Raw genomic sequence first — 15,375 nt, 5'->3', positions numbered from 1 at the left:
AAGGATCCCTACAGGATTTCTACCCTGAGACTCGCACCCTGGAAAAATCTCCTTCATCCGCAAACAGTTTGGGGGAAAGTTCCTTCCAAAGATAACTTCTCTCAATCCTCATCATTGTGGGCTGTCCATTCTTCAAGCTGAAGCTTGAAGATCGCATTTCTCTTCCGGGACATCATGTTAAGGTACCAGGGAGATTTAATCCACATCATCCCTTTGTATCTTGTTGCTTCTGGCCCCTGGGGCCAGACATATCTAGGTGGAGAATGGGTACACTGTTTAACCTAAAGTCAGAAACAGCTGTTCAGTGTTCTCCCCCCCCCCCCCCCCCCGCCCTCAGTCAAGACCAACCCTTCCTGTCCCCCTTGGAGTTTTCTTCACCTGAGTTCAAATTTGATCTTAGATCTTGGTAAATCACTTTTGATTTCAGGTTCTTGCATTCTAAAATGGGGGAAATATTCACACTAACCTCGAGGACTGAGAAACAAATGAGATTATTTTTGAAAAGTGCTTAGTGCTTTTCAGGCCTTTCTGGGTGAATTCTGGCCAAATCCAGCATTATTTATATGTTGGAACTATCCATTCCAGGAGTAAACCTTAACTCTTGACAGACTGGCAGGACTGGCTCCCCTTCTGGATTCACTCAAGAAAGTGAAACCCTTTGTTTGTAAATTCATCTACAATCTAGTGTCACTTTATGAAAAGGAAATGGATACATTTCTTTCCTTTCTTTGAAAAGTTGGAGTTCTCAAGAGAACATTATAGTGCAGAATCAGCAGAATGGTGTGATGGTGGGCTGTGAGGGGTTATCTTTTCTCAGCAGTGCAGTGATTTAGGACAATTCCAATAAACTAGGCGTTGAAGGTGTTTCGGGGCATCCAGCGAGGCCGAATGTGGATCAGACCACTATATTTTCACCTTTTTTGTTTCTTTGTTTGCTTTTGCTTTTTCCCTTTTGGTCTGATTTTTCTTGCACAACATGGCAAATATGGAAATATGTTTAAGATGATCACACATGTTTAACCTGATTTCTTTCTTGGGGAGGGAGGAAGGAAAGGAATAGGGAGATGAAATCTTATAAAGGTGAATATTGAAAATTCTCTTTATATTTGCAAAGTTAAAATACCATTGAGGAAGGGAAGGAAGAAAAAAGAAAAAAAAAAGAAAAGAGGGGGTTCTATGAGAATGGAATATTATATATGCTTCACTAAATACTTCCAGAAGCACCTCCGCCCAGATTTGAGATCAGGTGGAGAAAAAATTTCTCTGGTAAAAAAGAGATCTGGAATGGAAAAAGCTTAAGAAGCCCTGACTTGGAATATCAGAGTAAAACAACTGAGCAGTTCACTCCCTGACAAGCCCTTTCTAGTGGCAATAGTCTTAAACTCATAAAAAAAAAACCAAGGTTTGATTGTAACTTGGATGCAGATCATTGAACTCTTCAAAATATTATAGGAAAGTGTTATCATTGTCATATCACTTTCATCAGGCAAGGAGCTAGGGATTTCGAAGAGATACTCTATGATATCATGGGGCTGTTGTTTTTGAGTCATTTCATTTAAGTCTGACTCTTCATGAGCCCATCTGAGGTTTTCTTGATAAAGATACTGAAAAGTTTGCTATTTTCTTTTCCAGATCATTTTTGCATTTTCTTTCACAATAAGATTAATGGAAATATGTTTTACATGATTGTACATACATAACATATATCAAATTACTGACTTTTGGAAGGGGAGGGAAGGGGAAGGAAGGGAGGCAGGAAGGGACGCAAAAAAAATTTTTTTTTAATTGAAGTTCAAAATTTGTTTTAACATGTGATTAAAAATATGGGGGAAAATAAAGTATCTGAGGCCAGATTTGAATAACTAAAAAATAAAATAATTAAAATATAAATAACAAATAAAGTCATAAAATAAAAAAGGTTACCTAGGTGCAGTACCTTATCCATTGCACTACTTAACTGTTTATGTATTCCTTGGGGATATCTACGGACTAAGAGAGACTTTGAGGGAGAGCAATACAGTTGTTCTTCAAAAATGACGGAGGAACAGCTTTCTTCAACTTCCATTTCAGGTGTGAATTCCTACCTGAGACCCCTTTATTGAATGATTCACTAACATTTACTAAGTGCTTGCTGACTGGTAAGCACTATGCTAAGTGCAAGGGGGAACAATGTGAACTAGTCTGTGTTTTCAGGGACTTTAAAACTGAGATCCATACAGATAGAGGAATTACTTAGTATAGAGGTGGCAAGGAAAGGGCTTTCAAGTCTGGGAATTTTTAGGCTAGAAGTGTCAACAACAACAACAAAGGTGTTCATGTTATATAGCTCCAGGGGAATATAAGCTCCCCGAGGGCAGACACTATGTTTTTCTCTCCAGTATTCTCAGTGCCAAGTACCATTCTTGTATGAAATATGTTTTATTGTCTCAAAATCTCAAAGGAAATGGCCTAATGGGACTTTCCCAGTTTGCCAGAGTCAAGGGCTACTACCTACAGCATTACAGATGTAATCAAGAAAGATGAAAAAAGGCAATCTATTCTTTTGAGAGTGTTAACACCTAATTAAGACAGTGTTAACTGAGTAGGGTGGAGCTACTTAAGACCTTGGATAAAAACCAGGTCAGAATATGTCTTCTTAGAAACTGACCTGGAGCTCCAGAGGAAGGAGAAGGCCAGAGAGAGCAGAAGGCCAGAGAGAGAGCAGAAGGTAAGCGTTACTTCTAGAAATGTTGGCTTCTTAGAGGATCAAAATACCTAGATTATTTTGTGACTCTTGAGGTGCTACATGGAAGTATTATTATTGTCATGTCATTTCTGTCATTTGGGACTTGGGAGATTGGATTCTGTGACAATATGGGGGTAAGAAAAGATTATGAGGGCATCTTCAATAATGAGGAAAGGTTCCTTTTAATTAAGAACAAGAAGATTTTTGCTCAAGCCCCAGTCTTTCCATTTGTATGTGTGAGACAGGAGCTAACTAGGTCCTTGAAGGAAAGGTTTAATTTCTCTTCCTGGATATCATGTTAAGGTACCAGGGAGATTTAATCCACATCATCTTTGTATCTTTTTGCTTCTGGCCCGTGGTGCCAGAGATATGTAGTTGGAGAATGGGTACAATGCTTGACCTTAAGTCAGAAACAGCTGTTTAGTTTTTTTTTTTTTTTCCTCAGTCAAGACCAACTCTTCCAGCCCCCTTTGGATTTTCTTTACCCGAGTTCAGATTTGATCTTGGATCTTTGATAAATCACTTTCGATTTCAGGTTCTTAGATTCTAAAATGGGGTAAATGATAGCACCAACCTTGAGGGCTGGCAAACAAATGAAATTATTTTTGTAAAGTGCCTAGTGCTGTTCAGGCCTCTCATGTGGGAGGTCCTTGAGAAAGGTTTATTCTTTTCCTTCTACCTCCTTGCCCTCCTTCCTCTTGTATTCCTGGGTGAGAATCTCTGCAGTGAGGCTGAAAGATATAGGTATAAGGAAAAGATTCTATAGTCCTTGGCCCTCAGTTTCCCTCCCTGTCCATGGGGTAATTGCAGTACAATGAACTATTATTCATCCCTATTTTGCAGCTGCTGAATAACACCTTTCTGGGTGAATTCTGGCCAAATGCACCATTATTTATATAACGGAACTAGCCACTCCAGGAGTAAAGCTTAACTCTTGACAGACTGGCAGGACTGGTCCCCTTTCTGGATTCTCTCAAGAAAGTGAAGTCAGTATTGCTGCCATTTAGCCACCTTTGTTCCCTGTGTTATTTAAGTCTTCATAGATCAATACCCAAATTGGAATTTCACCCATGGAGAGGATGCTGTGCCTGGAACTATCCTGGTCGGGACTTGCAGGGTTGTGATCCTGAATCCGGGATTCCCCAGCAAGAGAGCTTCAATGTTGCTTCTTCCCCAATTGCTGATGTATTCTTTCTTCTCTCCCCTTCTAGTCTATATATCTCTTTGTATTGTACTAGGTTCTAGTGGCAATATAGCTCTTGATGAAATGACCCTTCTCTCATCTAGCGGTGGAAAACTGAGAGGAGAGGAGAGGGTACTTGGTACAGAGTGAAGAGAAGGCTTCTTGATGCCCAAGAATGCTAAATTTAGATGAGCTCAGTTCCTTTGCATGGTATTTAGAGTTGGGTTGGAACTGGATTGGAAAGTGGACTAGCAGCAAGCTGTGGATCAGAGAGCTGCACTGGGAGCTGGGCTAGGAGGTGGAAAATGACTAGTTGAAGAGGAAGCTTATCGTTATGAGTTGGTAGTACTTCATCTCTCTTCTCTCTCTCTCTCTCTCTCTCTCTCTCTCTCTCTCTCCATAAATTTGTGTTCGCTTACAATTATCCTATTTGTCTCCAGGAGAATATAAGTTCTGAGGGCAAGGACTTTGGTTTTTCTCCTCAGCATACTCAGTACTAAGCACATTGTATGAAATAGATTTCATTAAAAATTCAAAGAAAACTGCCTTGTGGACTTCAGGTTTGCTGGAATCAAGAAGAGACACCTCCCACAGTTTAGAGATGTAATCAAGAAATTCTTTGAGAATAAGTTAGCAACTACTTAAGGTGGGCCAATTGAGTAGGGCGGAGCTACATAAGATCTTAAAATAAGAATCATCATAGACTCTTTAGTCTTGGAAATTGGGAAACTGAGGAGGAGCTCCAGACATAGGGAAAGACTGAAATCAGAGGTTTTAGAAAGGTTAGGGCTATTTCTGAAAATGTTGACTTTTTAGTAAATCAAAATAACTGGATTATTTAATGTATTTTGCAAACTTTAATGTGGTATAGGAAAGTGTTATTATTGTCATATCACTTTTGTCAGGCATGGATTTAGGCATTCCGAAGAAATGTTCTATGATATCATGGGGTTGTTGTTTTTGAGTCACTTCATTCAAGTCTGACTCTTCATGAGCCCATTTGGGGTTTTCTTGACAAAGATACTGAAAAGGTTTGCCATTTCCTTTTCCCAGCTCATTTTTGTATTTTCTTTTACAATAAGACTAATGGAAACATGTTTTACATGATTGTACATATATAATATAATATCATGATTGTACATATATTATGTATCACATATATATCAAATATATATTTAATATATAATATTCTTTTATATATTATATTGGGTATATAATATATCAAATTACTGACTTTTGGAAGGGGAGGAAAAGGGGAGGTAAGAAGGGGGGAAATTGAGAATGCAAAAAAAATTTTTAATTGAAGGTCAAAATTTGTCTTTACATGTGATTAAAAATATGGGGGAAAATAAATATCTGAGGCCAGATTTGAATAATTAAAAAATAAAATAATTAAAATAACATATAAATAAAAACAAATAGTCATAAAATAAAAAAGGTTACCTTTTTTACATTACATAACATTACATTTACATTACATCACATTACATAAAATAAAAAAGGTGCAGTACCTTATCTATTGCACTACTTAGTTGTTTAATGTATTCCTTGGGTATATCTAGTGATATCTAGTGACTGAAAGAGACTTTGAGGGAGAGCAGTAGAATTGAGTAGTAGCTGCTTCATTATGTGTAATTTTATGATTATTGTATATTTTAAACCAATTCTGTGCCAAAAATGAAAGTTATGTATCCATTTTTTAAAAAGTATGCAAAATTCATTAAAATATCATCTAATTTTATCTTCACAACAGCCTGGAGAAATGGGCATATAGTAGTAATAGCCCATCTCCCTCTCCTTTTCTTTTTTTGACAGATGAGGGAATTTTAGTCTTAGAGAGATTATGACTTTTCCAGACACACACAACTAATAAGTATCCTAGATAGTATTTGATCCAGATCTTTTTGTCTATATGTCTAATACTCTGTTGAATAAATCATTTTGAGTGGTTCTATGATACAAACTCAGGGGTAGCTTCTTTCCTTGAATTTTCAATTGCTCTGAGAGAAGTCTTGAGTTTGTTGTTCTCCCTTGTATCAATGGAATGAATTTGTCTTGCTCAGTAAAGCCTTAACTTATTGTTGTGTAAATAACCAATTGTTCTCTTCTCTTTCCTTTTTAAGAATCATGGCCTCATGTTTTATTTCAAGTATTTCAGAAGAGCTCAAATGTTCTATCTGCCTAGAGTTGCTCACAAATTCCATGTCAATAGCCTGTGGTCACAATTTCTGCAAAGACTGTATCCTCAAGCACATTCAATTGTCTGGTGGCTATAGCTTTCCATGTCCTGAGTGTCGGAGAGTTTCTGAGTTGAAGAATCTCTGGCCTAATCAACAACTGTGCAAAGTAGTACAATCCTTCAAATTGGTCCATCCCCCTTTGAGAAGAAGCCTGAATCTGAGAAAACTGATGAAGACAAAATTCTATGGTAAGTGTACTGATCTGATAACTTGGTGAATGAGTGGGTTTTCTCTCTGGTTATTTGGAAATATAATCCATTAATTGCCCCTTTCCCCCGCAGCCCAAGCTATTCCAATGAAATGGAATTTTCAGGTACTGCCTAAAAATCCCTTCAGGCATTTTTTTTCTGCTTTTGTATGGAGACTCCTTTTATGCAGGAAATTCTGAGCTTCCCTATGTAAATCAAGTACAAAACCATTTGTAAAAAAAAAAAAAACCTTTTTATGGAACTGTGTGAAGTACTGGTGATATAAAGGCAACAATAACAATAGTACTTAGTCTCATGGAACTCACCATCTGTTCGGCGAAATGCTGCAGATAACTGTAAAGAAGGATTGAAGAGACCCTGGGAAAGATGGAGAGAGTAGTTAGGCAGGTAGGAAGGGAGTGCAAATGTTACAAAAACCTGGAGATTAAAGAATATCTAGAAAAGGAGGGTAGACAGTAGTGTCTAAGAAAGTCAGGGAAGATGTAAATGGCCGAGGGAGAATCTTTTGATTTGACAATTAAAAAATCATTGGTAACTTTGGAGAAATCAGTTCCTGTTGAATAATGAGGTCAGAAACTACAATGCAAAGAATTGAAAAGAAGGAAAGGAAAGGAAGTGAAGTTACTGATTGTAGTTAGACTTCAAAAGCATTTTATGACTAAAATGCCAAAAAAGGGAAGAGAAATATAGAATGCAATCTAGCAAGGAAGATCAAGGAATTTTGTGGATGAGGAGGCCAAGGTTGTAGGAATCAAGAAATCAGTCCATAGACTGAGAGAAACTGAAGATTATCATGAGAGTGAGAATGATAGAGGGGGGAAATTTGCTGGAGGAAATAGAATGGAATGGGATCTTTTGTCTTATAAAGTAATGGTGTTTTGTTTATACTAAGAGATCAGAGCTCCTTGGTGGGGAGGGGAACACCCAGGTGGAGCTTATCATAAGGAAGAGTATTGGGACAAAGGGAAACTAAGGCACAAAATTCTGACCATGATTAGTGTATTAGTGTATGATTAAGAAATACCATTAAGTTGGATCCAATACTCTTCAGTATTTGAGGAATCTGACAACTCTTTTATACTATTTACCCAGTGACTATAGAGATATATTTAACTTCTGATTAACTGGTGCTGCTTATGTCAGATGAACTCCTAACATGGTTTCAAAAGTCCTGTGGTAGACAAACATCTTACCACCATATTGAGTCCTATCCCCTCTGGGTCAGCAAAGGCTCACAGGTTAGAATTTTTGTGGCTGGATTTTAGTTCATAAGAAGAAGAAAATTAACCTCTTCCAGATTTGACTAATAGAACTTATACAATCAAGTTTGAATTTGATTCAGAAATGTTGATTCTGATTAGAAACAATTCTTAATCTATAATTAATCACGAAATATCCATTTTCAAATTTCATAAGAGACAACCAAAGTTACAGGCTAAGAGGAGGAAACCAACTAATATGTAATGATCATTAATATATAAGAAATCGAAAATAATACAAAATAGAGTGGAATATCTATTTTCAATTTCACAAAAGTGAAGGTAAGACTATTAGATATAGTACAATTAAAGGTATCTTGGTTAGAATAGGCCAGTGGATCTTTAGTGCCATAGAGTGTCTAAGAACAAAAGCATCTTCTGGCAAAAGGCCAGAAGAAAGTGGCTTGAGTTTTCAGATTGCTCAGTGACATGTGATGAATAGCCTGAAATTTAGAGATGTAAATTTGATTTCTTTATCACTCTCTCCAGTGAGGTGAGGGGTGAGTGGGGTATCTTTTAGTGTCATCCCAGACTCTTCCCCTTACCCCCTTCCCAGACTCTTCCCCTTACCCCCTTCCAATTCTTTGGTTTTTGGAATCCAGACAGTGCCAACAAAGTGCAAGCAGTGGCTGTTTGGATTCTGAGAACATTTACTGACTGTAGTGAAACACATGAAATTTGCATCTCAAGACATTATGGTGTCTCATCTCAGTGAAACATTTTTAGTCCACAGAAAGAACCCTTCATGGAGATGAAGCCTGATTGCCCTGAAACATTAGATAAACTCCAAACTCTATGGAATTTAATTAGGTCCATATTCTACCACAAGAACTTATCTTCATCTACTTGGTGGACCTCTTCACCTTTTCAGGGATACTTGGGGCTTGTAGTGACTCTCCTAAATATTGCTGTGGATGGACAATGAGCCCCTGAGTCCCTAAAGCCATTTGAGATGTTGGGTTTCTTCTATTAATTGCCTTCTTAGTTTCCATCAAGATCTGAGCCATTCTCTTTTTAATGACCCCTGCTTGGGGACTTTTATGTAATAAATGCTTAAAACTGTTGATATTTCTGTTTCTTTAGAGCAAATCACTCTGGATCCTAAAACTGCCCATCCTGGAATCATCTTATCCGCAGATAGGAAAACAATGAGAGGAAACGATGCATGGAAGAAGTTGTATTGTGATGTGGAACAATCTGATCAAAGTAGTCCTGTTCTAGCAACTCAGAGCTTCAAGTCTGGGAGACATTATTGGGAAGTGACAGTGGGAAACAGTTCTGCTTGGGATGTTGGTCTTTGTGAGAACTCTGTAAAAAGAAAGGGAATAGTTGCACCATGTTGTTCTACTGGATACTGGCTTTTGAGTCTGAGACAAAGTTATTATCTAATCTGTACTATACCTAGGACCAGAATTCCCTTAACAGGGAAACTCTACAAAGTGGGGATCTTTCTGGATTATGACATGGGAGATATAGTGTTTTATGATGTAGACAGGAGATGTCATATCTATACATTCACCAGCTCCTTTTTAGAGCCTCTCATCCCTATATTTTCTATCGGCCTCAACTCTAAGAATGAAAATATTTTGTCGATAGACCCAATATCAGATGAGGATGAAGAAACCCTAGAGGATGAGTATGACATTTGCCTGGAAACTTCCTTCAGAGAGGAGCCCAGCCTGTGACTACCATACATGACTTTTTCCCTTCTATATTGTGATGAACTTCATTTTGGGAACAGGGAGTTTTGTTATTTTGTAATATTCATGCAAGGAACTGCATACAAGAGGGAGGTCAGTATAAGATAGATTGAAGGTCAATACTCAAGAGACAGAATTTGCTCCATAAACAATGTGAGTTTAGAAAATTCAAGAATGAGGAAGTTTATTTCCAAAAGACAGATGGAAAGAACCCACCAAAGAATCAAAAGTAGACATTACAAAATCATAAAGATCGAACAAGACTCAAGTGAAGACATATGAGAAAACATTTCCAATCTACAACTTGGTGGCAGTGGGAGATCCACAGATGTTTTATGCTGCACATGTTTTGGGGCTTTTTCAATCTATTGATCAATTATGCTGATTTCCCCCTCTCTAAAAGCCAAATAAACCATTATTTGTTTTATGGAATGACTCTGAAGGAGAGTTGGGAGGGGGGATACCATACATGGAAGACTATGGTCATGTAAGAAACAGAATCAATAAAAATTATTGTTTAAAAGGAAAGAGTTTCCTAAATTAATGTAGAGAGAAATAAGCAGAATCAGAAATCTAGGGGCCAATCTGTGAACTTCAGGTACTGAAGGTGATATGAAGACTTGACTTACTTTTTCCCAGACACATTTAGAGATATTCCCATTTAAGTCCTGCATAGCCTGCAGGCCAGAGGACAAAACTACCATGGAGGATGCAGGCATGGGTCCCGCTACCTCTCCCATGCTAATCGAGTGCTCTACCAATTGAGCTAATCCCCCCAGGTGGAAAAGTTCTTGATTCTTGTTCCTCTCACGACTTGGCGTTGGAGTCCATGGTGAAATTGAAATTCGAAGGAAAATGCAACAAGAAAGAAAAACTAAGCATCGATAAAGTGGTAGAGTTGGAGGAAGGGAATGAAACAAAACTACCGAAACAAAGGGAAGGTAGATATGACTACAGACTAAATGGTAAAATACGAACTGAGCACATTGGAGAAGAAGGATCCCTACAGGATTTCTACCCTGCGACTTGCACCCTGGAAAAATCTCCTTCATCTGCAAACAGTTTGGGGGAAAGTTCCTTCCAAAGATACTTCTCTCAATCCTCATCATTGTGGGCTGTCCATTCTCCAAGCTGAAGCTTGCCCCTGTAAAACTTAGCCATTTTTAGTTAACAATCTTCTTCAGGGTCTAGGACTCTACCTTGTGGACAGGATCTTTGGGTAAATGGGTTTCACTGGAGAAATGGGTTTTTTTGTAAGCCAAACGTGTACTGACAAGTGCAGCAAGTATCCATGTAGTCCTGATATAAAACTACTCGAAATCTATGACATAATTGTCTTTCATGAATAAAACAAGCACAACACCTATGTATATGTGAGACAGGAGCTAACTAGGACGTTGAAGGATAGGTTGCATTTCTCTTCCTGGACATTATGTTAAGGTACTCATCCCTAAACCAGGGATGAGATTTAATCCACATCATCCCTTTGTATGTGCTTTTTGCTTCTGGGCCCTGGGACCAGAGATATCTAGGTGGAGAATGGGTACAATGCTTGACCTAAAGTCAGAAACAGCTGTTCAGTTTTTTTTTCCCTTAGTAAAGACCAATCCTTCCTGCCCCCCTTGGGGTTTTTTTTTCACTCGAGTTCAAATTTGATCTCAGACCTTGGTAAATCACTTTTGATTTCAGGTTCTTGGATGCTAAAATGGGGTAAATAATAGCACCAACCTTGAGGGCTGAGAAACAAATAGAGAATATATTTTTAAAGTGCTTAGTGCTATTCAGGCCTATCATATAGAAGGTCCTTGAGAAAGGCTTATTCTTTTCCTTCCCCCTCCCTGCCCTCTTTCCTCTTGTATTCCTGGGTGAGAATCTCTGCAGTGAGGCATAATTTGTCATCAGTCTCCAATTAATAGCATTCATGCCCCCAAAGTATTTTCAGTCCTCCATCATTCTTCAGGTACAATTACAAACCAGAGAATGGGGGGAAAGCATCCATTTTTTGGACTTTGGTTACTATGTTTAGTGGAAGAGTGGAAAATGCAAAGAATGCTGGCAAAATGCCATCTTAAATTATTAGCAAAAATTGTAACCAGCACAGGATCATCCTAGAAGGTTCACAGCTTATCTTTCATATCTAAGTAGATGGTTTTAAATTCAATATTACAATAAATCATTTTGCTTTTAAAATGCTCAATACATAGAAAAATTCTAAATTGCATATTGTTCATAACAGAAACATGTTCAAAGGGCCAAAGGCAAAAACTATTATATATTGAAAAGAGTTCCTTTAAATAATGGGTATAACTTTAAGATGATTCAATACAACTAATTGAAACTCATATAGAATATACAATATCCTAATTTCACATAAAAGAATCTTATTAGAATTAACATTAATGATTTCTTCATTCTAAAAAATGTTAATTCAACTTCCTTCAATTTTGTATTAAAAAATGTACTTCAATTCTTTGACCACAAATTCCTTCCAAGAAGGACTTTAGGCAAGAGGCTTCTCCATCTTGAAATGGAATCAGAGAAAAAACTGCTTGCTTTCTCTGTTACAGTGGGTCCAAAACTCTCCTCTGCCTAATCAGTCTAATTGGCAGCTTGATGGTGAAGGTTTTAACAGACACAACCCCAAATCTGCCTAGGGATTCAATCCTCTGTTCATTTGCAGACATAAGCTGGGGATGTGCAATGATGCCATGGAGTGATTAGGGGATAGTCGGTCTGGAAAAGGAGACTGAAGAAGCCATCACAGAGTTCTTCATTTCCTCTTTGACTTTGGGGCCTGCTAGGTTGGAACCTCCTTAGCCTTTTTAAGGGCTACTCTCTGAGCCAAATTTGTCTTGAGGCCCTTTGACTTGAGTATGTGCTCCATAATTTCCCTCTTGTTGGGAAGTGTCAAGCAGAGTTTCCATTCTTAAGAACCCAAATGATTCTTAATTACCAATTATGATTAATCTTATTAAACATTATCACATAGAAGCAAGGTTGCCCACTGTCACCATTATTATTCAATATTGTATTAGAAACACTAGCCTCGGGCAATAAGAGTGAGAAAGAGATTAAAGGAATCAGAATAGGCAGTGAGGAAACCAAACTATCATTCTTTGCAGATGATATGATGGTATACTTAGAGAACCCTAGAGATTCTACGAAAAAGCTATTAGAAATAATCCATAACTTTAGCAAAGTTGCAGGTTATAAAATAAATCCCCATAAATCCTCAGCATTTTTATACATCAACAAAATCCAACAGCAAGCGATACAAAGAGAAATTCCATTCAGAATAACTGTCGACAGCATAAAATATTTGGGAATCTATCTACCAAAGGAAAGTCAGGAATTATATGAGCAAAATTACAAAAAACTTTCCACACAAATAAAGTCAGACTTAAACAATTGGAAAAATATTAAGTGTTCCTGGATAGGTCGAGTGAATATAATAAAGATGACAATACTCCCTAAACTAATCTATTTATTTAGTGCTATACCAATCAGACTTCCAAGAAAATATTTTAATGATCTAGAAAAAATAACAAAATTCATATGGAATAATAAAAGGTCAAGAATCTCAAAAGAATTAATGAAAAAAAATCAAATGAAGGTGGCCTAGCTGTACCTGATCTAAAACTATATTATAAAGCAGCAGTCACCAAAACCATTTGGTATTGGCTAAGAAATAGATTAGTTGATCAGTGGAACAGGTTAGGTTCACAAGACAGAATAGTCAACTATAGCAATTTAGTGTTTGACAAACCCAAAGATCCTCACTTTTGGGATAAGAATTCATTATTTGACAAAAACTGCTGGGATAACTGGAAATTAGTATGGTAGAAATTAGGCATGGACCCACACTTAACACCATATACCAAGATAAGATCAAAATGGGTCCATGATTTAGACATAAAGAGCAAGATTATAAACAAATTGGAGGAACATAGGATAGTTTATCTCTCAGACTTGTGGAAGAGGAAGAAATTTGTGACTAAAAAACTATAGACCATTATTGATCACAAAATAGAAAATTTTGATTACATCAAATTAAAAAGCTTCTGTACAAACAAAACTAATGTAAACAAGATTAGAAGGGAAACAACAAACTGGGAAAACATCATCACAGTTAAAGGTTCTGATAAAGGCCTCATTTCCAAAATATATAGAGAATTGACTCTAATTTATAAGAAACCAAGCCATTCTCCAATTGATAAATGGTCAAAGGATATGAACAGACAATTTTCAGACGATGAAATTGAAATTATTACCACTCATATGAAAGAGTCTTCCAAATCATTATTAATCAGAGAAATGCAAATTAAGACAACTCTGAGATACTACCACTACACCCGTCTCAGATTGGCTAAGATGACAGGAAAAAAATAATGATGAGTGTTGAGGGGATGCAGGAAAACTGGGACACTGATACATTGTTGGTGGAGCTGTGAACGAATCCAACCATTCTGAGAGCAATCGAGTTATGCCCAAAAAGTTATCAAACTGCATACCCTTTGATCCAGACAGTGTTACTACTGGGCTTATATCCCAAAGAGATTATAAAGAAGGGAAAGGGACCTGTATGTGCACTAATGTTTGTGGCAGCCCTTTTTGTAGTGGCTAGAAACTGGAAACTGAATGGATGTCCATCAGTTGGAGAATGGCTGAATAAATTGTGGTATATGAATATTATGGAATATTACTGTTCTGTAAGAAATTACCAACAGGATGATTTCAGAAAGGCTTGGAAAGAATTACATTAACTGATGCTAAGTGAAATGAGCAGAACCAAGAGATCATTATACACTTCAACAACGATACTGTATGAAGATGTAATCTGATGGAAGTGGATTTCTTTGAAAAAGACCTAATTCAGTTTCAATTGATCAATGATGGACAGAAGCAGCTACACCCAAAGAAAAAACACTGGGAAATGAATGTAAACTGTTTGCATTTTTGTTTTTCTTCCTGGGTTATTTTTAACTTCTGAATCCAATTTTCCCTGTGCAACAAGAAAACTGTTTGGATCTGCACACATATATTGTTTCTAGGATATACTGTAATTTATTTAACATGTATAGGGCTTCTTGCCATCTAGGGGGGGGGTGGAGGGTGGGAGGGAAAAATCGGAACAGAAGTGAGTGCAAGGGATAATGTTGTAAAAAAATTACCCTGGCATGGATTCTGTCAATAAAAAGTTACTATAATAATAATAAAAAAAAACATTATCACATAGGATGGATGTTTCATAATAACAACCATAGGTATGGAATTTGACAAACATTTGAATAGAAATAAGACATTGGAATAAAATACAATTGTAACATTTTACAATATACGGATAAGTATGGATCCTTGTGACATCAATAGTTTCAAGAGACATTTTCTTCTATGGCCATGACTCTTTTGAGGATGAAGCCACCTTATCACCCCCAGGCTTGCTCCAAGATCCATGTTGAAAATCCATAGTAATGGTCTTTGTACTTCAGTCACTGAGGAAAGAAATCACATTCCTCTCAGAAACCCCTAAGAGCCAGGAGTTCCTCCACTGACATCTCTTTGAGTCAATTTCCAAGAAGAAAGATTCTTTCCTTATTCTCATTTAAGACCTTATGTAGTATTTAACATGTATTGGTCAACCTGCCATCTGGGGGAGAGGGTGGAGGGAAGAAGGGGAAAAACTGGAACAAAAGGTTTGGCAATTGTCAATGCTGTAAAATTACCCATGCATATAACTTTTTTAACCATTCAACTATTTGGTTAGCTACACTATCAGGATCAATTCCATGGACATTGCTTCTTGCCATATTTTTTTCTAAAAAGTTAGCTGTAATGGAGATTCAAAATTATTCACATGATTCCCTAACTATATTAATGATTGTTCCACTAAGTTTAATTCTTGTTTTAACTCATAATCTATATTAATTTGTTCTAAAAAGTTTGTAATGCACTTTTTGCTGATTTATGTGCAAACTGAGTGGTCTGAAGAGTTTTTGTAAGAGCTGTAGCTGAAACAGCAAGTGTTGCAATAGTTAATATATCTGCTAGAATTCCATCAG

At 37.1% G+C, this 15,375-nt stretch overlaps 1 protein-coding gene across 1 annotated transcript; it reads left to right on the top strand.

Annotated features, from left to right (window-relative positions):
- Positions 1-2,033: 2,033 nt before the first annotated feature.
- On the top strand, positions 2,034-9,838 carry LOC105748984 (E3 ubiquitin-protein ligase TRIM39-like). The gene is made up of 2 exons (XM_012543128.2): positions 2,034-2,070; positions 8,700-9,838. Exons 1-2 carry the CDS (start codon positions 2,034-2,036, stop codon positions 9,299-9,301), a joined length of 639 nt encoding a protein of 212 aa, XP_012398582.2. The 3' UTR covers positions 9,302-9,838.
- The last annotated feature ends 5,537 nt before the right edge of the window (positions 9,839-15,375 follow it).

This window comes from Sarcophilus harrisii, chromosome 1, assembly GCF_902635505.1.
Source record: "Sarcophilus harrisii chromosome 1, mSarHar1.11, whole genome shotgun sequence".
NCBI classification, from domain to species: domain Eukaryota; kingdom Metazoa; phylum Chordata; class Mammalia; order Dasyuromorphia; family Dasyuridae; genus Sarcophilus; species Sarcophilus harrisii.
Note: the sequence above shows the minus strand (reverse complement) of the source record. Positions and strands in the feature narration are given on the sequence as shown.